Here is a 23,653-nt window from a genome sequence, read left to right on the forward strand (position 1 = left end):
TGATGAGTAGAGTGTCAAGACAGATGTAAGTTTTTTTCCAGTTTCCAATGAGAAAACTGTACTTCAGGTCCCAAAATTAGGATTAAAACTCACGCCTGTTTAATTCTAAAATCCATGTTCTTTCCACTATACCATACCATCTCAATGAAACAATGCTAAACTGAAGCATTCAAATAATAATGTTCCTACTGATGGAAACACAAAAATCAAGGTTTGGAAAGACCATTCAGGCTAAATAATCTTAGTTACCCAGAATGTACATAGATGTGTAGTAAGCAGGGAGACATATAGAAAATAATAAATAACACAATTGAAGGAGAAAGTTTATTCTCATTCACTTTGCACATAAAATAGACTTCTTGGGAAGCCTTTATCAAGTTTTTTGTTTGTTTGTTTTCCTGAGCATAGAGTATCATATTAAAAAGAAAAATAAGTTCAATTATATCTTTTACCAACTTTTAGATTTATTGAAGGATTCGTTGGGAAAAATACCACTGCATTCCAACTCCTTATTTTTATCACGAAATCCCAAAATTATAAAGGTGAGGTAAGGAAGAATGGCAATAACTCGGAACTAAGAATTACTATGAAGACAGACAACTGAGGCAAAACTTAACATTATCCATCTAATGTTCCAAACAGAGTGGGGAGCAGAGAGAGATTGCTTCTATCACCCCAAAATTGGAATCAACCTATTCCTATGATTAACCCATGTTTTACAACAAGAGGCCTAGTTTACTTTGTGCCTTAATTGCACTTAATACAAATAATTCAAGGGATCCATGAGCTGACACAAAATCAGTTCCACGTGAAAACAGTCTTCCCTAAACTTTTTTCTATTCCATCAGCATTGCATTTATAATGAGAAATAAATAAATAAATAAACAAAACATGAGTACAATGGGGAAAGAGGCTTGTTTGTGCTCAAGTTCCACTTAAATACAGTACTTACATAATATGAGATACTAAACAATAAAGAGCATATTTATTTATGAAAGCCAGTCTCTTTCACTTTCTTAGATATGAAGAAGGGGAAAAACAGCTACTTAAACCTTTAAACATAAAAGAATGATATTTCGTGCAGTGTTTCTTCCCACTGAAATCTTCTGTGAGACATTCCCGGGGACTGTGTAATTATTTTCTTTAAAGTTCCACTAAACACGCTTCACAATTACTGTGCCCTAATTAGCAATAACCATAAACTAGAAGCCAATTTTGTTTGCAAGGGCTATCTAGTCAATTCCTGGCTGATCCCTCCTGGTATTACTTTCATTATGAGCACTCAGATGAATAACTGGATGGCTTGTTGTTGCAATTAGGTTTCTAGGTTACCAACTACCAAACAATCCTGAGCTGAAAGTAACTGCCAGATACTGTTCCGAAGACTCTAAAGCCTGCCATAGGCATCAAGAGATAAACTGCAATCTTCACACCCATGGGGAGCAGAATAATAAATCACAGGACAGGGTCACCCTGTGTAAACAGTATTGGCTGGGCAACCTTGCACTAAAAAGTCATTCTGTCTGGCTTTGAAAGAGGAGGAATTTGGCCTCCTAACCTATCTGAAAACGTGGTCTTTTAAAATGGACCACCACGAACACTTAGGAATTTTTATCATGTAAGTTTGCTTTGCTAATGTGGAAAGCAGGCTACCTCTGGCTTCTATGTTAGTCCATCTCTTTCATGATTACTATGGGCAGAGGGGATCCCACAGCTCAAAAGGGATGGAGAGGATCTGGAAGGAAAGAGTGGAGAGCCACAGCCACTGTGGGGCAGGGAAGTTGGATCCACAAGGAATAAGGTTTTAAAAGAATGCTATTCATTCTGAATAAGAGAAGGAGGGGCTGTGGTTTAATATGTCTGTTTCCACCCAGTGATAACCCTTGCCGTAGCACAGAGGTGCCCAGCTGTGTTCCCAAAAGGCTTAAATTGCAGGTTTAGGAACTACAAATTTTTATTATTAAAGTGAGTTACAATGAAAACCACTGGACCATTTTCTTTACCCTGCAAATACAATATTTGGGCAGAAAAGAAATTCTGAAATAAAAGGCAAAAATTGGATGCCCATTCTTTGTCCTTTCCAGTTTGATAAACATACATATATCATCTTGCCTCCTTGTGTCCCCAGCTCTTTCTTTTACTCAAACAACTACTGTGATCTCACCCGTTCTATAAAATCTTTCCTATATAACTAAAGACTGGAAGAGAATTCTCTCCGGTGATAGGTAATTCCCACAGCTTTTCTTTACACACAACCTTACAATATGCATCACACCACTGCTTCTACACAATGTTACTAATCAATCAAGTCTTAGTCCAGTGTTTTAACTGGCCTTATACTTTTATCTGCACTTCCTACCTGTATTACATTACAAGTTCTTAAATAACTGCCCCTCTCTTCTTGATAAGCAACCTAGCAAAACCGTAAGGACTTTGGGACATCACAAGAAAGAAGCAGACACGCCCTCATACGGTGCAAATGACTTGACATAAACAGCATTATTTTATAATTCCATGTGAAGTTTTTATTAATTTAGTAACAAGGAATAAAGTTTTACAAGCATTTGCTTCTGAAAAAGAAAATATACTTCACATCAATAAAAAAAAATCCTTATGTGGTTTAAAGAACAAATGAAATTGACACATTCTTATTTGCAATCAACTATTCAACCCCACAAAGGTATATTCAGCTGTCACCAGTGCTACAAAGCAGAAAGGCTCAAGGCCTACCAAGGGGAGTGTGATCCAGTTAGAAAGATCCAGGAGAGGGCTTCCCTGAGGAAATGACACTTGAGCTGGATTAAGTATGAGCTAATGAGAAAAAGGGAGGAATGGAGGGAAATATTCCAAAGTCAGAGAAAAGAAATGCACAAAGACCTTGAGGTAAGAGGTATGCTGTATACACTATGAACAGAAGGAAGGCTGGGAGTCATGGAAAATCACTTTCATTGCATTTTATTCTTCCAGGTAGTCCAAAATTCAATCCAGGTTCATGGGAAGGAAAAATAGACTCTACCTCTTGATAGGAAATGTCATATGAAAATGGAGCAAAAGGAAAGATTAGAAGAATGGATCTTGAAGAATATAAAGACCCAAGAACACATAGGACAGTATCTTTCAAATTTATTTGTGACTATATTTATATTATATTGATATTTATACTAAAGGCCTGATGCATGAAATTTGTGCAAGGGCTTTTGGCCCAGATCCCACCTGCTGCAGCCGGCTCTGGCCAGGGGGCCTCTGCTGCCTCTGCTTCGGCACCCTACCCACTGCAGCTTTGCCTAGAAAGAAGGACTTCCAGGAGGATGTCCAGTCGAATTAGAATGTTACACTTTTATTATAGATTTATCACAACTAAATTGATTTTCAATGTACTAAAGGGTCATGGCTTGAGGTTTGATAAACACTGATGTAAAGTCTTACAGGTTAAGGTATTTATCTCTATAGAAATCACTGAAGAATTTTAATTTTTGTTTCCACAAATACAAAACAGTATGCAGAAGAGGCAAATGGAGAACAGGTGGGAGAGTGTTGAGGTGAATCAGGTATATAATAATAGCTTGAATTATGGTGGTAGTAGAGGTAAAAGTGGAAAGAAATGGATGAATTTCAGATACTCGGGAGTTATACCTGATGGGAGTGATTAATTACACACTGAAGACAAAGGAGGTTTTTTACTCTCAAAACTGGATGGACAGCAGTAACTTTCAGTGGAAGAGACACAGGACAGAAACCAAGCATGGAGCAGCTCTTGCAAACAAAACTGCCTTCTTGCTTATGGTTACTGCTCATTGGGGAAGTCTGAACCATGTTTAGTGGAATTTTTAAAAAAAATAATTCCACAGTCCCTGGTAATCTATTTACTTACAACTTTACTTGAGACTAACATTGGATGAGATATCATTCTTTTATTACCATGAGTGTAATTACTAGAGATTCTGGACATGATATACTCTCTTGAGCCACTAAGAAAAGCCCTAAATTTTTGCTTAGCTAGTTGACTAAAACTGGGACTTAGTGGTGACCCTCATGAAACAAAGTCAGAGCAATTCGGCAAATTATGGTCCATATGCCAATTTCTGTGTTCTCTTTTCCAATAAAGTTTTATAGGAATACAGCTATACCCATTCATTCACAAATTGCTGCTTTCATTCTATAACAGCAGAGTTGAGCAATCATAACTGTTACTACATGGCCTGTAAAGCCTACGATAGTTACTGTCTGATCCTTTATAAGTCAGTTAACAGCTGACTCCAAGGAAGGGATCCAAAGATTTGAGATAGAATTGGAGAATATTTTTTATGATTGTTCTACCCACTAATTTCCTCTCAATGGGACTCAAGTAAGGATACCAAACACATTCCATCCCATAAGGCCTTGAGAAACACATAGTAGAAAAGAAAGTCATGAATACAATCTCCAGTCTCATTATTCTTAATTCCTTTCTGGTGGTATCATGTAAATATCCTTTTTTCCCCTCTGTACCCCACTGACTTACATAGGTAATAATAGTTACACTTACAGTTTAGCATAATAAGTTGCAAAATAGTGAGATGAACTAGAAGAACTAGGAAACAAGCATCTATCAGAGATCCTGACTCGGAACAGGATGCAGTAACGAAGGAGATGTGAGTAACTTCCTTTAGAAGATGAAGACGGGCAGTTTTCAGAGGTCTGAGAAACATCAGCATTGACTTGGCAGAAACAAAATATATGCTAATAATATTGGACCATCAAGGAAAGATAGTAAATATTTGTCATATGTTGCCTTTCTAGCACCTGAACGTATTTTCTCCTTGAATAGAGTTCCCACCATAAGAAACGTGGAGGGAAGCAGACCCCACCACCACCCACAGAAGGCAAAAAGGCTGATGTTTATCTTATTAGCCCTCTGGCAGTGAGGCCTTCAGAACATGACTGTTGGTTGGCCCAATAGTCCTACTCAGAGCTTTTACAACCATAATAGGAATCCAACAAAGCAGAGAAGGTAAAAGTTGTGCCCTCGATAGCAATGAAGTCTCATTTTTACAGGTAGTACCTACAGCATCCACTGAACGTCTCCATTGTTTGATGGTGGTGGCAGTACTGTCCTTATCAACATAATGTGTTCTGGATTCTGGCTCATACGCTGAGCTGAGCTGAGTTCTCCTCCTCTATCAGAGGTTATAAAGGATATCTAACATACTTTCAAAAATCTCTTTCTGCTAAAATAAGACGCAGGCATTTTCTTTTGATTACTGAAAATATACTAGCTAATTCACATGTAAATTTTTTTAATTTCTCTACATCTCGGTCTTTATGAAATTATGTAAATCCTCAATATTTAAAGAAAAACTCCAAGGTTCAGTCACACATAGAAGTTTATTGCATGCTATTTATTTACTAGTATATTTACTCATTTATATAATAATAATCTTAACCATTTATTAAAGTGGTACTCTATGGTCACTCCAGTTGGAAGGAGTACTAAGTATCACCTAGCATGATAGAGGGTTTTATAGTTGAATAAGCACTTACGTGTACATTTTTATCCTTTGACCAAAGGCTGTAAAAGCATTCAATATGGTGTTTTATTCCACTTACAACTACTCAAGTCACATGACTCTTCTGAGCAGCAGCAGCAGCATAGCATAATTTCCATTTACTGAGTTCTAACTATATGTCAGGCATAAGGCTGGGGGCTTAGTACATGTCTCAGTATTTCTAATTTTCACAACAATTATTTAAAGAAAATATTATTATTTCCATATTTGAGATGAAGAAAGAGAGGCACATAGAGGTCAAGTGATATATTTCTTGACATCTTGGTGAAAAAAAATACAGTTTGTCTCCAACACATGATGAATCCTTTCCTATTCCCTTCCTCCAATTCCACAAGTTGCTTTGATTGTCTGGTAACTTGCTATATGTTATTCAAAACATCTGGTCAAAATAACTAAAGAAACCAAATGGTCATTTGAGAGTAAACATAATAAAAATAAACAAAAAAATATTTTTTTCTGCTAAAATAAAAAAAAAATTATTTATGATTCTTGGCTCAATATCTCTCTAATCTCTTCACACTCTATGGTAAATTTCTATGTAAAAATATTTTTGGTTTCCTGTGGGAGCCCCTTTAAAAGCAGACATGCCAAAGCCATTGCAAATGCTGTATTGGAAACATTCAGCATAAATACCTCATCCTACAGGGAATAGTAGCAAAGGTAAAAACAATGCAGTAAATTGAGAATAATACAACTAAAAAATTCTCCAGGCAAGATTTTGTGATTAATGATGACTTGTTAAAGAAGGAAATTAGAAAACTGTGCCCCTTTTCTGGGTTCAGTTCCTAATTTTATTCTTTTTTTTTCCCTCCTTCCTATTATCATTAAATTAAAGTATAATAAATAAGTCCTTTCACCTCCACATGCCCATTCAAGAACAAGAAAATACTCAATGATCAACTTTAATTCTTTAAACACTAACACATACAAGTTAGCACACAGTCTGTCTCAACTATGAGCTCTGTAGGACTATGTCTTAAGTCACCAACTTCCTCCTCCATAAAATGGGAATAATAACCATCCCTACTTCATAAGGTTGCTGTAAGGATTAAATCAGATAATCCTTGTAAAGTGTCTAGAACACTACCAAGCACACAGTAAAGAAACATCTACACTTACAGTGAGTTCTGGTTTTGTACATCTTCCAACATTTGGATTGGCTTGATGTTCAAACAGTTAACACTGCAAAACATCAGACACAATCTCTTGACATCACATTTGATGCACAGGACTCCGCTAACTTGATGACTGTCACAGTTATCAAAAAACAACTTTTCCCCCTGTCTCATCTATCCAATGTCTCAGGCCAGAATTCCAAGAATCATCCAATTGCTCACTCATGACTCACATCCAGCCAAGCACTAAATCCTGTCCCTCAAATCTGATCCTTCTACCACCTCCACAGTCTCTCCCAGTAGGAGTACCACATTCATCTCCATTAAGTGGTCTCCTGGCATCCAATCTTGCTATGGCATCAAGAGTGATCACATCAATCCAGTGCTGAAAGTTCTTAAATAATTTTTCAATTGGTTTTCAGATAAAGTCAAACTCTTTTTTAAAAACAGTTTATGGCTTGGTTTCTTTTCCATTTTCCAAGTCTCATCTCTTGCATATCTCCACCACACTCTTCCATCCCAACATCTTCCCATGCTTCAGCCAAAAAGAACTCGTTGTGCATTTTTTTAATGTGCCATATGCTCGCTCAAATGCAGACATTCACACATGCTGTTCCCTTTGCTTGGAACACACTCCCCCCACCCCCCAACCCCACCTCACCCCATCCCAGCCGCCCTGTTGCCCTGGCTGGCATCTACTCATCCCTTATAAATCTTAACTTAAATATTATTTCTTCCAGGAAGCTTGTGAGCTTGTGAGGACTCCCCTGATTTATGGTAGTGCCTCTTAGCACCCCATGCCTCTGAACTCTCTGATATAGCATGCTTCTCCAACAGACAGCAAGCTTCATTAAGGCTGTGACTTTGTCTGACTTCCTTGACACTGTAAATTCAATTAGCATGATGCCAGAAACATAAATAAGTACTTAAAATATTTCCTAATGAAAGAACTTGTGATATTAATTTTTACTACCAAAAGGAACTGTAAATATGTGATTAGTGTCATTCCCTTGAGCTTCAAACGCATGCAAGTAAGCCTAAAATAATAGCAAATAGCAGTGGCATAAAGCAATTCATCTCCAGATTCCCCTTCCCAAAGATTCTGCAAAGTCATCTTCTATAATCCATTAGAATAACTGGAAGGCAGCCATTATGATTTTATAACTCAGACTTATCAGATGGTGTCTGGGGCATATAGCTAAACTAACATTGCTACAGATTAAAATGCAGAAGTCTAACCAAGATTATCTCTCTATAAATGAATATATTTTAATAAGCATTGCACAGATCCTCTTGACATCAAATCTGATGCACAGGACTCCACTAACTTCATCTATAATAATAAAAGTGCAATATGCTAATTAAATGGGACAGCCCAAGGATCTTCCAGACATCCTTCCAGACAACCTTTAGGACAAAGCTGGGGCTGTGGGGGCCAAGCCCCTTGCATGATTTTCATGCATCGGGCCTCTAGTATTATAATAAATAACAAAGGGAATTTAATCCCTAAAAAGATAGAGAAATACAATACAATTTGAATACCGACAAATACCATAAGCAATGAATTAGGGAAATGGGAAAGGGTAAGAGTTTAGAAATAAATAAGAGTCATTAAGTAAAAATGCTGAAAGTTCCCAGCAACAAATCTCATTGCCTATATTTTATTACATATGCACATGATTGTGTTTAGATTGACTAATAGGTAAAACAGCCAGACAAATTAATCAATATTATTGATTAAATATTTGAAACAATAACACAAGAGGCTAGCAATCTGATTAGAAGAAATGCCAGCTGGGAGAAAGGCAATTTAATCCAATTTCCATATACCAACTAATTAAATTAAATATCAGCCAACTGAGCATTCATGAGAAATGAAACAACCTATACATTTGCAAAAAACATACTAAAACAATGTCTTTGCTATAGTAATATATATATATATATATATATATATATATATATATATATATATAATTTAAAAACTAATATTTCAAATTATTTTTTAAATCTATCTTTTGAAAACCAGCTGTGGAAAACCCGATACTAGCTAATGTAAAATACTGGAAAGTACTGGAAAATGTGTACCTGCTCATCTCTAGGAAAACAGGCTGTAAATGAGGAGTTTTATCAATTAGCATAAAATTTATAAAATGCAACTTGGGTGATATTAGATGACTTATGTTTTATAACAATTTCTATACATTAAGTTGTATCACTTGAAACAGCAAAGATGGCCATGGAGGTTTATAAATCTTTGAAACTCAAAAAAAAAAAAAAATACTTACTGCCAGGAGGTGAGAAAGCATAGATAGACACCCACAAAGCAGCATAGGCTGCCTTTAGAAATTTCCTAGGGAGAAATGCTCTAGTTAAACATTAGACATTGCAAATATAACAAGTCAATTTAGTTTTCTCTTTCCCACAATCCCCTTACCACTCAGTTTTGCCCCCAGCTAACAGATGGGCTGAAATTAACCTTATTTCAACAAACCAAACATCCAAACTATGTAATCATGGATAACATCTGAACTGGATCTGGCTGGCTGCTTAAAAAGGAGTCTTTCACAATGACAAATGGGAAGTTTTATTGTTGACCAAGCTAAACACTGAGGCACACCACCTTCATCCTTCATGCTGAAATCAGCCAAAGGCAAATAAATAGCCCTGACTTTAAAAAATGTCTCCATCCATCCATTCTGAAGGATGCTGAAATATGTATTATTTTGTACACAAAGATAAGACTATCCAATATGTTTTTCCAGCATGGTGATCAATGAAAAGCTAAACTACACATACACTCTTATACATGTCTTATCCAACACCACACCTGAAAGGACAACATTCTTTAGACTGTTGGGGGCCAGTCTGGGGCCAGGGACTGAATCCCATGAGGCTCAAGCCCAAGCCCTTAGCACAGTGTTCATTAGCACAGTGTTCTCACAACGCTAAATTTTCTACAAACCCTTTTTTCTCATGGTATTGCTTCAATCAAAACACACACACACACACACACACAAAAAAAAAAAATCAAAACATTTTGGCTAGAAGTACCAGCACAACACAGCACTACATGCTTATTACTGTCATTGAAACTTGAGGAATCATGGTGGAAGGGACCAACATGGATTGCTGCATTTCACTCCCCCAGTTTTCTCCCACAAACTGCTTCCTTCACAGAAGTGGGTTAACAACCTGAGTGGTGGTCCTTTTGGGCTCTCCAGGAAGGTTCTGGCAGCAAATCCAACCCACAAAAACTTAGATTAGAGGATATTTTGTAAGTTCAATCGACCTCCATTGATCTCCATCATCTTGTACACAACTGAATTATACAAGACAGAAAAATATATTTACATTTTATAATAGAAGATGTAACTCTTTCAGTGAGTGTTTAGTAATCTTCACCAGATTTTTTTTTAAGAGGGGAGTTTCCTTTCAATCTGATCTAAACTTTTCAACCAACAGCACAGCTTAATTTTGTTTCTCCCTTTTTGGCACCAGCAGTGATGGAGAAGTGCTAGTCACGATATTCTTTATAAACACTGAAACCAATTATTAATTAGGTCCAAATAAATAATTTTCTTCCCTTGGGTTAACAATCTCTGGTATTGTTTTTCATTCACTTTATTCTTTTTCTTGTAGATTTTTATTGTTTTAATTCTCACCTAAGAATATATTTTTATTGATTTTACAATTTTATTGATTAAACCCCAACCTAGGTATGTACCATGACCGGAAATTGAACCTGCAACATTTTGGTGTAACTGAACCACCTGGCCAGGGCTTGTAGTATTTCTTAAGATTCTTTTTCAGAGTCCTTCAACAACAGTTACCTTGTTAGAATGTCTGATTCACACTTGGTCAGTATTTTTTACATCGTTATGGTTGAAACCTAGCCCACTGCCTGGCATTCTGCAGGCTCTCAATAAATATTCTTGATAAAATGTAAAATCACATGTGAGTAATGTTCAATAAGTAGTGCACTATACTTTGTCTTCCTTGGCTATACTTTGCTATGTATATAGGCATGTTTTCCTGTTATTCTGACCCTTTGAAAATAATCATACTTCCATGATGAAGAATCCTTTGACTTTACCAAAAAGCTCTATCAGCTCCCTCTAATCTCCTTCAAACAATGATCCTAAAATGCAAACTGAAGTGGTGATTTTCTAGTAAGGAGGTACACAAGTATCCATCAATCAAAAGCCTGGTGAGGCTTGGCAGAACTTCAAATCATACTACATAGTCCTAAAATTTCACCTTCTATGTTTCTGACTTTCATGCAGACTAGGAACAAGAAGTTCTACTCTGATAAGGGTTGTTGCTGGAATTGCCAAAGGGACCTTAGATTAGTGGGGACTTAACTGGAATTTCTTTTAAAATATATATTTTATTCATTTTTTACAGAGAGGAAGGGAGAGGGATAGATAGAAACATTGATGAGAGAGAAACATCGATCATCCACCTTCTGCACACCCCCTACTTGGGATGTGCCTGCAACCAAGGTACATGCCCTTGACCAGAATCGAACCTGGGACCCTTCAGTCCACAGGCTGATGCTTTATCCACTAAGCCAAACCGGCTAGGGCTGAAATTTCTTATTCAGTATAGTCTGAGACTTCAATTAAGTGGCATTTTTAAGCAGACACGTTTAGCTGGCAATTTATTAGATATTTTTTGATTTTTTTCTTAAAATATTGATAATTATTTACTAAATGTTTAATCGACTTATGTCTATTTAGAACAGCTTATTACTAGAAAAAAATTATAATGCTCTAATTTGCATGTCTTCTAAGTTCACAGACATTCAATTTCCTAAAATCATGTCTACTTGCCAAATAGAGAGAATGCAAGATATTTGGAACAACTGCCAGGATACATGTTAATGGACAAACTAAAATCACCAAACTTTGATTTTAACAGTGCTAATTGGTGTTATCAATGGATACTTTTCATTACATCAATGTTTTCCAGGTTGATATAAGCACTTCTTTCTCACTCTTATTCAAACATTACACATACACACACACACACACACACACACACACACACCCCACACACACACACACAGAGGGATAGAGAATTAGAAAAATTGATGAGAAACATCAATCAGCTGTCTCTTGCACACTCCCTACTGGGGATGTGCCTGCAACCAAGGTACATGCCCTTGACCGGAATCAAAACTGGGACCCTTCAGTCCTCAGGCCAATGCTCTATCCACTGAGTCTAGCCTGTTTGGCTAAATTTCTTGTTCAGTATAGTTTGAGACTTCAATTAAGTGGCATTTTTAAGCAGACACGTTTAGCTGGCAATTTATTTTATTAGATATTTTTTCTATTTTTTTCTTAAAAGTTGATAATTATTTACTAAATGTTTAATCAAGTTATGTCTATTTAGAATAGCTTATTACTAGAAAAGAAATTATAATGCTCTAATTTGCATGTCTTCTAATTTCACAGACATTCAATTTCCTAAAATCATGTCTACTTGCCAAATAGAGAGAATGCAAGATATTTGGAACAACTGCCAGGATACATGTTAATGGACAAACTAAAATCACCAAACTTTGTTTTTAACAGTGCTAATTGGTGTTATCAATGGTTACTTTTCATTACATCAATGTTTTCCAGGTTGATATAAGCACTTCTTTCTCACTCTTATTCAAACATTACACACACACACACACACACACACACACACACTCACACACACACACACACACAAACACACACACACCACAGAGTTCAATACCGAGAAAAGGCTAAAACAAAAAACCATAAAAGAAACTTCAGTATAGCCAGTTGTCTATAACAGAAAATCTGTCTTCACTGAGCCTTGGCAAGGTCAAACTCACCTTGGAATGGCCGTGACCATTGATGTGAACTGGCTCCTTAAAGAAATGCTTCTTACTTATTCATTACATTAGAGAGATGGGGAAAGGTAAAATAAAATAGTGGGAGGGTCTTCAATTACTGCTGAAAGAACTCACAAAAGTGGATTTTATTTATTTGATTTTTCAATAAATTAGCAAACCTGACTAACATAATCTGGAAATCTTTTCCCAAGTTAAAGAAATGCTGAGGAGTTTAAATATTTAATAATTCCCCCTTTGAACCCAGAATTCCCAGGCTAAAGATTAGTGAGTTAAACCACACAGCCCCATACCTTTCTATAATAAGGTTAATAATTAACACACAATTTAATGTCTAGAATCCCATTCCCAACCAAAAACCTTTAAGTAGCATATCTGATAGTATGTTTCATTAGAGATTCTGCCTAATGATTAAACTAAAAAGTGAAGTTTTAATAATGATATTAAAAACTTTACAGGCATTCACTGGAGTAACCAAACAGAGGTATAACCCATGCTGACAAGGCAAAGTTTTGAGGTTTCAAAAAACTTGCCCTCTCTTTCCTCTTCTCTAAGGTATTCCTGCAGTGTTCCAACCCACCAAGAAGAAACAGTGTTCATAAATGAAAATCCAAAGTGATAGGGGAGAATTCTAAAGTATTCAATCAAAGGCTTTTCCAACAAGGAGGCTCCCCTCCTTGAGAAGGCCTTCATTGGGGTCTGTCTTCAGATTTCATTGTGCAGGTTTCTCTTCACGGCAGCACTTGTAGAAACTACATAGGGCACACGTATTTGTGGATGAGTATGACCTTAGAATAAGGTGAGCATGACCTTCTCTTCTCTCTTCTTGCCTGTCAATGTGTTTATGACTGGCATATTTAAATATAAATGTGAGGAAAGGGGTAAAAATTACTCTTTTCTGCTGACCCTGAGAAAAGTTAACAAAATAAAATTATTCTGTACTAGAAATCAGTAGAAACTTTAGGTGGAGAGGCCAGGGGTTGCAGGGAACAGAGGAGAAGGAGAGGAGGGCAAGAAATTGGCCAAAAGCTGAAGACTAAATTGACATATAAGATCAAGATATTTTTTAAGAATGAAAAAGTCTGATATTAAGTTTTGTGTTGTTGACACTTCTGTACAACCTACAAAACCTACTTCATTTTGACAAACTACAGGTAAATTTCATCACACACAGACCTGTGTGAATCAAGTGTTTGTGTGGAATCAATGGGAAGATTTTACCTCTGAGTTGGTGGGGTCTTTGACAGGCAGAACCTGTAGGGGAACAATTCAGTCCATAAACTCTGCTAATACTTTGGAAACAGAAGCTCATGAGATGTGAGCATGAAGAAGGTAAGAATCCCTACAGAAATTCACAGAAATCTTGGGAGAAATGTTAGACATTGCAAAGGCTAGGTGATATAGGTTTAAGCTAATTTTATCCTGAGAGAAGGAGATGGGCAACTGCAGCTGTTAATTCAGGTTATAATTCGTTTAGGTGTTTATAATTCCAGGAAAACAGAACTACTTTTCCAAAAATTAGGTGTTTATTACTCCTTAAAAATTAGTCCTATGATTCCCTGACCCATCAATAGTAAAGTTAAAAAATTGTTTAGCTCTCAAAATATTACCCCTTAATCAAAGAAGTCTACTTTATACCAAGTTCTGCAGCAAAGATCAATGATAGTAGAGTTAAAAGCGAAGCACAGCAGGCGAGGAAGACTAAAGAGTACAGGCTCCATGCGGTCAGGGCCATGCTGTATGGTCCCCAAAGACGAACCCGGTGCCTGGAGTACAGCAAGTACACCGTAAATCCTTGTTGAGTGATCAGAACTTCTTTAATATAGCTCTAAATTATACTAACGTTACAACAAATGTATCACACAAAGGTTTAACTACTAATTTTATCCCTAAAACAAAATCTGAACAGGTAGTGGCCATGGTAACTGTTAATATGGTTACAGCAAAGCAGGTCTGGGAGTGTCAGCAGTAAGGAAGCAATCATCACTTCAATACGGGGCCCTCGAGGCCTTATATGGCTGTTGCCGAACTATGGGAGAAGCACTGTTCTCTGCTAGCTCTGCAGCTGGCTCGCTCAGGGTCTATAATCCAAACTTGACGATGGCAAAACAGCCTTTGTCTCTTCCAAGTCAATTTTCACTCTTTTAGCCAGAGATAGGCTTTGATTCACACATAAAAGTATTAAGTAATACTTTTTAGTCAAGTTGAAGAAAAGAACACTCTCAAAACTTTAAAAGAAACAGGCCAAAAATAAATTCAGTTATATTTAAACCCATTTCAAACTGGCTGACACACACACCCTATCCCATTTGTACCTTCTCAGTCATCTGAGAATACCTCTAGCCCAGCATCTGTGCCCTATAAGGGTTGTTACACATCATGTAATCAGAGAATAATGAGAGACAAAGAGAGGACTGGGAAGACATACAGAAGGGATGAGCTATCAAGGCCAGAAGATGAGAAAAACATCTCTGTGGTGCAGGGAAAGTGGGAAGATAGCTATACAAAATGACTGAGGAGCGGAGGCGAGCATGCAGGGGTCTCTGGAAGATCTCTTTATCTGAATGTTAGTAGAATCAAGCCGGGTGTGAAGAGAAGCAAGGGAAGTCTGCTCTGAGCACATACTGCTGTCTCCAGAGCCAGGGCAAACCACCACAAAGTCACCTCCCATTTGTCTTATTCCTGTCACCTTTTTCTTCTCCCTCTTTTTTCCATCTCTTCCTTTTCCTCCTGCTGCCAGGTGTGTTGGCCAACTAAGCCCCTGTGCTTCTCCTGGGTGAGTGGAAGAAGCCCATTCGAGTCCTGCCTTTGTATGAACCACTTTCAAGGAGGAAGAGGAAGAGCTCTGGCTGTACTTTCGGTGTGTCTTCAGAGGTGATCTTCATGGAACGAAAAAGGGAGGAAGAAACCACAGAAAGACCTTCACGTGTCAAGGTGACATGCACATTCTAGTGACAGTGACCTGCAGTCAGCAAGTGGATAAACAGTGTTTCTAAATTATTAACTAAACAGCAACCAGAATGCAGGATGCACTTGGGGAGGGTGCTCTGGGAGGAAGGAATGCTGCCAACTCTCAGGCCTCACTGCTGCATTGCCTGTCACATCTAAAACCTTGGCCACAGTGGCTGGGACCTGATGCCACATATTCTACGATATCCCATCTAACTGTAAAGGTAACATATACTGATATGATGGGCTTTATTAACCAGCCTGGCACTGAAGATTCAAACAGGACCAGATTACTTCAGATTTGAGGGAAATTCCCCCAATTTTGATAAGTAATTTTACTCACCCTTCGAACTGAAACATCTTGGAATAAATAATGTTTGTGCTGCTACTGCACTAAAACAACTCTAAACCCTCCAAATATATAACTTATGTCCTAAACCCACCTCAAAGGCGATTCTGTGAACCCTTCCCTGTGACTGGAAGTAGAATATGTTATCTTACTCCAAAGAACAGTGGTCATCCACAGTATTTAACAAGGTGTGTAATCTGTTCTCAGTAGACACAAACATTGAAAAGAAATCCCCAGCTTAAATAAAAATTAAAAAGAAAAACCAGAATCTAAAACTTTTGTGGAAGTCCAGTGTTGACCAAGTCAGTTTTTAAATTTTGAATACAGACATCTTCTAACTTAAAAATGTACTGAATTCTAAAGTTCGAATATAAATAAGTTGAGGAAAAGAGAGTGGTATCTCTCCACAGTAAAAATTACACACAACAAAGAATTACACACACAATAGTTAGGTTCTCAGAGCAGCCCACAAAAGCCTTTTTAACTTGTGCTCTACCCTAAAACGGCCGTAATAATACCATAGAACCATCATGAATTTAGTTAAAGTAGTATGTCTATGAGAACATGCATTCAGAGATCCATTCTGAGATGCCAGGAACCCAAAACTCTCCCTTTTGGGCAATGAAAGTCAGAGTTCCCCTTGCTCAAGCAGGCTTTGAGAATGCCCATGGTGTGGAATTTGTGGGGGAGAATCTCTGTGTTGACCATCAAGACTGGGATGCAAAGTGAGGGAAGTGAACATACTGCTTGTCTAGACTGGGAGGAAAGTCTGGGCAGACAACAATGAGAGAGAGGGCCCCAGGAAGCAAGTGGAAGCATGGGGCTTGGGGCGGTGAGGGAAGGTGCTGAAGAATGTGAACAAGGAGTTTTTCACCACTTCTTCCCATTTCCCTTGCATCCCAAATTTCTTCTACTTCTTTGTTTTTCTCCTTTTTGGAAGACTTAATGAGGAAGGACTGAGAAATTAAAGGCTATAGCAGAAAGAGAGAAGGAGAAGGGGAGGAAATTACCAGGAAGAAATAAAGTGGAAAAGATAGTCTTCTAGTTGGAGATGAGCAGGGGTTTTTCACTGTGAGATGTATGTTCATAAATCAGAAGCTTGTCTGTGTGGCTCATGCAGAGGTCCAAAGAAAAGAGAAAACAATAGCTACAACACCAAAATGTAAGAACATTTAGCAAATGCTTCCATTGCTAATCACAATCTTTTTTAAAAAGTATATTTTTAAAAAATTATTGCACACCTGTTGTGCTTTGTCAGGCACAATCTCTTCATCAAAAACACTGGAATCCAGAGTAATATATGTTCACATTTTGGGAAAAGTCACACATCTCAACTCCCATTGCAGAAATTTGTGTACAGTCACCAATTTCATGCAAGGTAGCTTACTTCAAATAGTTGTGTATCCTTCAAACAAAATGATATCCAGAAATAATTCACTTATCTCTCCTTTTTTTTTTTAACTAAATAGATATTAACTAGCACTCATTCTTTAGCGGCAACATAAACTCAATTTAAAAAAACAACATATACCTCTGTCTATTTTAAGTCAAAAGCTTATCACGTTCACTAATAAGCGGTTTAACACACATTGAAAACCTAACTTACAAACATGGACATCAATTATATTTAACAATGTCTGGGATTAGCACCTCTTTCTACAAAAATTATTTGAATAATGAAATTAACTTCACATTCTTCAAATATTGCAGAATTAGAACTTCTGCTTATGAAGTTTTGTTTGTTTGTTTGTTTGTTTGTTTTCTAGAGAGATCTATTTGGTCCTATTGGGTATAAACACAATGCAAGAGGAAATGGCATAAGTTGAGGAGTCTCTCTAGGGCTCTGCACTACAAATGAGAAAATGCTTTTTCTATCAGCCATTTCTTGCCTGGCACCGCACACCTTGGAAGCACTTGTCTACATGGGACAAAATGGGAAGAGGGGAAGTCTGAGCTGGGGAAAAGAATAACAGTCTGGGTTGAACTATAATTTTTCCTGTCTCACTGGGACCTTGAAGTTTGTTGTTGTCTTAACTTTGTTTTCATCTATTTTCCATCCACTAACTAAAGAATACATCCTAAAGGATATCTGAAAATTCCACTAGGGATTCAGAAACTTTATAGAAAGTATTTTAAAAATCTATTTCACAAGACTCATTTTCAACCTTCATGCATGCTGCTAGTAATTACGCTCAAGTGAACTTCAACGCCAATTAAAATGGAGGTGTTTTCCTGACATCAAGAGAAAATCAACGGGGTCTCTTGGAAGCCTCAGGGCAGTCAGGGTGATCATGGCAATTTCAGACATAGGGTGGCAGAAGCAATTGAAGACAAGGAAGCAGATTTAGTAAAGATTGGCATAACTGTGCTCAGAATCTCCTCTCACTTGCCAGGATAGTTTCTTTGGATTTCAATCAGAAAACACATAGCTAAAACACTTAGCTAAACACAAGAACATGTTGTGTCTAATCCTACATGTTTAGGATACCTACCCAGTCTCATGATTTCTGATAATGCTCCAAAGTAAGAGTGATCTTTGTCTTAAAATATATGACATCCTATTTATAAACATTAGACAACTAATCTGTTATGATTAGAATAGCATCTAAGTCTCTGCAGACATCATAAGAAACACAAAAATATCGATAGCACTGTTATTTACTTAAAGCTTCAAAATATTACTAGTTTTACCTCTGTGTTAACAACTTCCATTGGTCTTTTCTTGATGTCTCCAATGTCCAAGTAACTGCAGGGCAAAACAAACAAACAATAAGTTTCTTTTATTGACTTTGAGTCAGTTGAACACATTTCTTTTTTTAAAATTATTAAATAACTAGAGTGCACAAAATCCATGCATTGGTTGGGTCCCTATGCCTGGCCGTTAATCAGGGCCCATCAGGTTCCCTGCCTCCCTGCCTCCCTACCTCCTCCTTCTCTCACTCCCTCAGAGCCCTGCCACCACTGCTGGTAGCCTGCCATGTTCTGTGCCGCCCACTGGTGGCCAGCACATGTCATAGCGAGCAATCGAACTCCCCTTCTCCTGGTCAAACTCCTGAGAGGAAACTTTGCATATTAGCCTTTTATATAGATAGATAAAACAAGCTACAGGAAATACTTAAACCTACAGCAAAAATCAATAGCTACTAATTAAAAGCAATTGTAGTAGAAAATTATTTCAGCATCACCAAACAGAGCTGACACATGGCTACTCTAAACTTCAATGTAACTAAAGTCTTAGAAATACATACTTCTATTGGGGAACACCCCCATCCCCTCCCGCAATAATTAGCTGCTTATTATGTATATGGTATTTCTGATTCTTATGGTAATATAGATATGAAGACTAGTTTGTCTTTAAAGCAGCTTAATAGTTTCATTAATCACAGACTTTAGGTTTAAGTACACATAGCATGAAAAAGAGTAACAACTGTGAAAGGTTGGGAAATCTTTTTCCCTAAGAGAGCACTTTAAAATGACACAGAAATGCTCAGCCACATGGGATGGTTTAGTAATTGGTTCAAATGACAGACAGATGGTGGACTAGTTAACCTGCAGAGATCCCTGTTATTCCATTAAGATTTGCTACCGACATTAAGTATAGAGATCATTCTTTAGTAGCTATAGCATAAGCACAACTTGAAAATTATATATCTGTGTCAACTTCAAGCTATAAGTCCATCACTGTGCACTAGTTCCAATGTGCTTCATACATAGAATAAATAAATGCTTCAATATAAAAATAAATATAAATCTAGTATTTAAGCCGAAACCGGTTTGGCTCAGTGGTAGAGCATCGGTCTGGGGACTGAAAGGTCCCAGGTTCAATTCCAGTCAAGGGCATGTACATTGGTTGCAGGCACATCCCCAGTAGGGGGTGCGCAAGAGGCAGCTGGTCGATGTTTCTCTCTCATTGACTTTTCTAGCTCTCTATCTGTCTCCCTTTCTCCTCTCTGTAAAATATCAATAAAATATATATATTTTTTTAAATCTAGCATTTAATTTATAACCTTAGATATCATAGAAAGATAGGTAGGTAGATTCTCTACCTCACCTACTGTAATTAATGAATTGCGGCTAAGTTTATAATGAATTTTGGCTGTTTCATTGTTGTTGTTTGCTTGTTTGTATAGAATGTGTTAGTTAATCTATACCCCTGGAGAGTATCATGTATGTCCCTCACATATTAGTATTTACATAAGGCATTGTAAATACTCCCTCTGTTTAGCCATTTATAAATGGCTCTTTTGCAAATCTGCAGGCTGATTTCTAACATAAAATAAAAAGTTTGTCATGAGCAAGAAAGTGATCTCAGATCCACAAGATTAATCTAGTAGAGTCAATTCCCATAAATGCACAGATAATAACAATTTCTAGAACTCTCTTCTATAAAACAAAGGTTTTATTATGGTTTCAAAAATATCTGAGTAAAATAAATTGAAGAAGATAGTTGATCATTTTCATTTGAAAAATATTTTCTCACCATTGCTACCTTTCCCAACAACATTTAGGCTCTAATTCATATAATTACACTTGATATATTTTGGACTTTCTTTTGTTCTCATTGGTGGTTCATGTGTTATATAAACTTACAACTGTTAAGCTTTCAATATAATCAGCATTTAAATCTTCTTGGCTTCCATCAGTATAACTATGGATACCACTACTTTAACACAAATAAATTAACTATTCACCTGTCAGCATGGAAAACTAACCATGGAAACTATCATAACAAGCTCAGTTTCGTGTGTGTGTATGAATTAAAAGTAAGAATAACCATACAAATCTCTTATATATAAGGAGCAATTTTGAAGTGCACCTTCTATTTGGTTTGAAACTGTACCTGTTTTTATCTTTTGAGCTGGTGTCACATAAACAAAAGAGAATATGAACTACTAAAGTGAATCTATAATTTTGAACTGTTAGTAGATTCTGAAGCAGATGCCCATTCCCATGACATTGCTTTTTGTGGAAATTTTTTAATGAAAATCACCAAAGTATATGATGAAAGGAATTGGACACAGTGACGCTTTACATTTATGTAACGTTTTGGTGTTTACAAAACACAGTTACATCCACAGCGTTTACGTTTTATCACAACACTGTGAGGCAGAAATGAGGATGTTTTATTTCTGTGTGAGGAAACTGATGAGCCAAGTCAAGTGGCTGACCAAGAAGCTGATAAACAACTCATTCTCAAGTCTCCTCATTTTCAGTTTTAAGTTCTAACTTTCTCTAAAACACGCAATTTCATTTGGTTCTTTTCTAGAAAGTTAGACAAATACACTAAAGGAGGTTTCAGGAAACAGAAAACTATATCCAAATGTATCCCTCACCTTCCATAAAAAGACTGTCTGGCATAACAAGAGCAGAACACCTAGAACTCAATTTAAACAAACTTAGGAAAAGAAGGATGACATAACCGTAGACAACTTTAGTGATATTCAGGAAATACTTATGTACAGTTAAAATCAGAGTTCACAAGCACAGGTTTTATGATAAAGATTTTTTTTTTCTATTCTGAGGCCAAGCTGAATTTTAATTAAAATGTTATATTAAAAACTATGGAACATAGAGTTTCCTTATGATCCAGTCATTCTATTCCTATGTATATACCCAAGAGAAATGAAAACTTGTGCATGATTGTTCATAAAGCATTATTCATACTATCCAAAAATGAAACAATTCAAGCATCCATCAACTGATTAATAGATATAAATAAAATGTGGCATATCCATACCACAGAATGCTATACAATGATAAAAAAAAAGAAGAACTGAAACATACTTCAACATGGATGAGGAGCCTTGAAAACATTATGTAAAGTGAAAGAATCCAAGAACATAAAAGAGCACATATAGTATGATTCCTTTTATATGAAACAACCAGAACAGACATATCCATAAAGACAGAGCGGATTTGTTGTTACCAGAGTATGGGGTGGAAGGGAAATTAGGAAGTATAGGGTTTCTTTTGGGAGTGACAGAAGTGTTGTAACATTAATTTGTGGTGATGGCTGCACAGCTCCAAAAATATACTAAGACCTACTTAAATGGGTGAGGGTCATGTGACATGAACTGTATATCCATAAAGCTGTAAAAAAAGAAAACAACCTATGGGATGTTAAATTCTGCCTCCAATGCCCAACTGTACCAGAAATAATCTCTCTCAACTCTGCACTCCCACTTAACTTGAATTGTTTTTCTAATTGTACTTACTCCTTTATGCTCTACAGTAAATCGTTGATGTGCATGTAGGCTCTCTCCTGCTAGATTGTCAACTCCGAAAGAAGGACAAGGAGTCATGCCTTAATTATCTTTTCTTCCCCTCAGAGACCTGAACACAATTCGCTCATTCACCAAGCGAGCGAGCTCCTTGCCAGGAACTTGGGATGAGCAGCAATAATGACCCCTGCCCTTGAGGGTCTGGCCATCAGGTACTTAGAGACAGACCTGTGGACCAATACAGTAAGCCAGGCAAGTTTTCCAAGTTGTACACCAACAGCAACAACATGCGGGTTGTGAGGGAGGACGGTCAGTGTGGGGTGTGGTCATTTCTACTTGGAATGAAAGGTTGAAAGAATTTAAACGGGGTCAGGGAAGGGATGCAGAGAGCGATTTTCTCCTCTGGCGATTATATAGTATCTAATACTTAAAAATGATTTTAACTAAGTGTCAGGTTCAAAAAAAAAAAAAAGAAGAAGGGTGTTGGGGAGGGGAAAAAAAAAACACAGAAAATGCTCAAGTATCCCTTTGGTCACTTTTGGTTTTTTTTTTGAAGTTTCCTGTTCCTTACACAATTAAGATTGTTCCTATTGATGTCTAAGTGAAATTCCTTTCCAGTCATTCTCACCCCACCCCAGGAGCTGTGAGAGGCACCAACCCCGCAGTCCCAGCCCCTCTACCCACTGGGGTTTGGCTGAACTGGGTCCTTCTTTCTCGGCGCCCACCGCACACCCCCCTCACCGCACCTCCCCGCACCTAGCCGCGGCGGGCGGGCGGACTCACTTGAGTTTCTTGAAGGCCTCCTGGCCGCCCGCCACGTAGTTGCCTCCGCTCTGGATCTGGTCCAGCTTGCGGATGCGGTGGCCGGTGCGCGGGGTGTACAGGTTCCGGACAGCGCCGAAGGGCGCCTGAACGCCGCCCGTCACCTCCTTCAGGAAGATGTCGAAGCTGGCCACCTTCTTCTCGTGGATGATGACGCGGCGGCCCGCGAAGAAGGGGTCCCCGTTGCGGTACACCAGCACGCTCTTGACCACCGGCTGTGTGCGGTGGCTGGCCCTGGCGCCGGTGCCGCTCATCCTCCCGCGACGCCCCGGCCGGAGCCAGGGGTCCCGCCGCCCCGGGGCCGGATCGCCGGCTGGAAGGACGGGAAACAGACCACCCGGGTCACAGCGAGCAACGGCCGAGCGAGCGCCCGGCTGCGCCCCGCGGAGCCCACGGGCGGCGGAGGCGGCGGCGCCGGCACGGACTCGGGGGCCGCGGGCCAATCAGCGCGGCCGCCGGCGCCGCACCTGCTCCCGCGCGGCGGGCCCAGGTGTGACCGCCCAGGTGTGGCCGCGGGGACAGCAGCGCGTGGGCGCGGGGAGGAGCGGTGCGGACACACACCACACACGTTACAGAAGAGATGAAGCTCAATCCCTCCCATCCCGTGTGCCTTATCCTGTGCAAACAGCTTAGTGTACTCCTCCCGGCGCCCTCACCTCTCAGGCTCCCGCTGGCTCCCAAAGCAAGGAAGGTTCCGGCTGGAGTTACCCAGATGTTTCTTTGCCCAAATAATGAACCTCAAAGGTGCATCCAGAGACAGAGGAGACTGGAGCGTCCAG

The 23,653-nt window shown here is 38.3% G+C and overlaps 1 protein-coding gene across 1 annotated transcript in view; it reads right to left on the reverse strand.

Moving 5' to 3' along the window:
• The window catches only part of DCDC2 (doublecortin domain containing 2), a 172,332-nt gene extending 149,113 nt beyond the window's left edge, over nt 1-23,219 (reverse strand). Inside the window, exons 1-2 of the mRNA XM_036447028.2 lie at nt 22,836-23,219; nt 18,523-18,577 (exon numbers count right to left, since the gene is read on the reverse strand). Coding sequence (XP_036302921.1) covers nt 18,523-18,577; nt 22,836-23,128 — 348 coding nt within the window. The 5' untranslated portion in view covers nt 23,129-23,219. The remainder of the gene's footprint in view (nt 1-18,522; nt 18,578-22,835) is intronic.
• Nucleotides 23,220-23,653: the final 434 nt, after the last annotated feature.

This window comes from Pipistrellus kuhlii, unplaced genomic scaffold (assembly GCF_014108245.1).
Source record: "Pipistrellus kuhlii isolate mPipKuh1 unplaced genomic scaffold, mPipKuh1.p scaffold_m20_p_2, whole genome shotgun sequence".
NCBI classification, from domain to species: Eukaryota; Metazoa; Chordata; class Mammalia; order Chiroptera; family Vespertilionidae; genus Pipistrellus; species Pipistrellus kuhlii.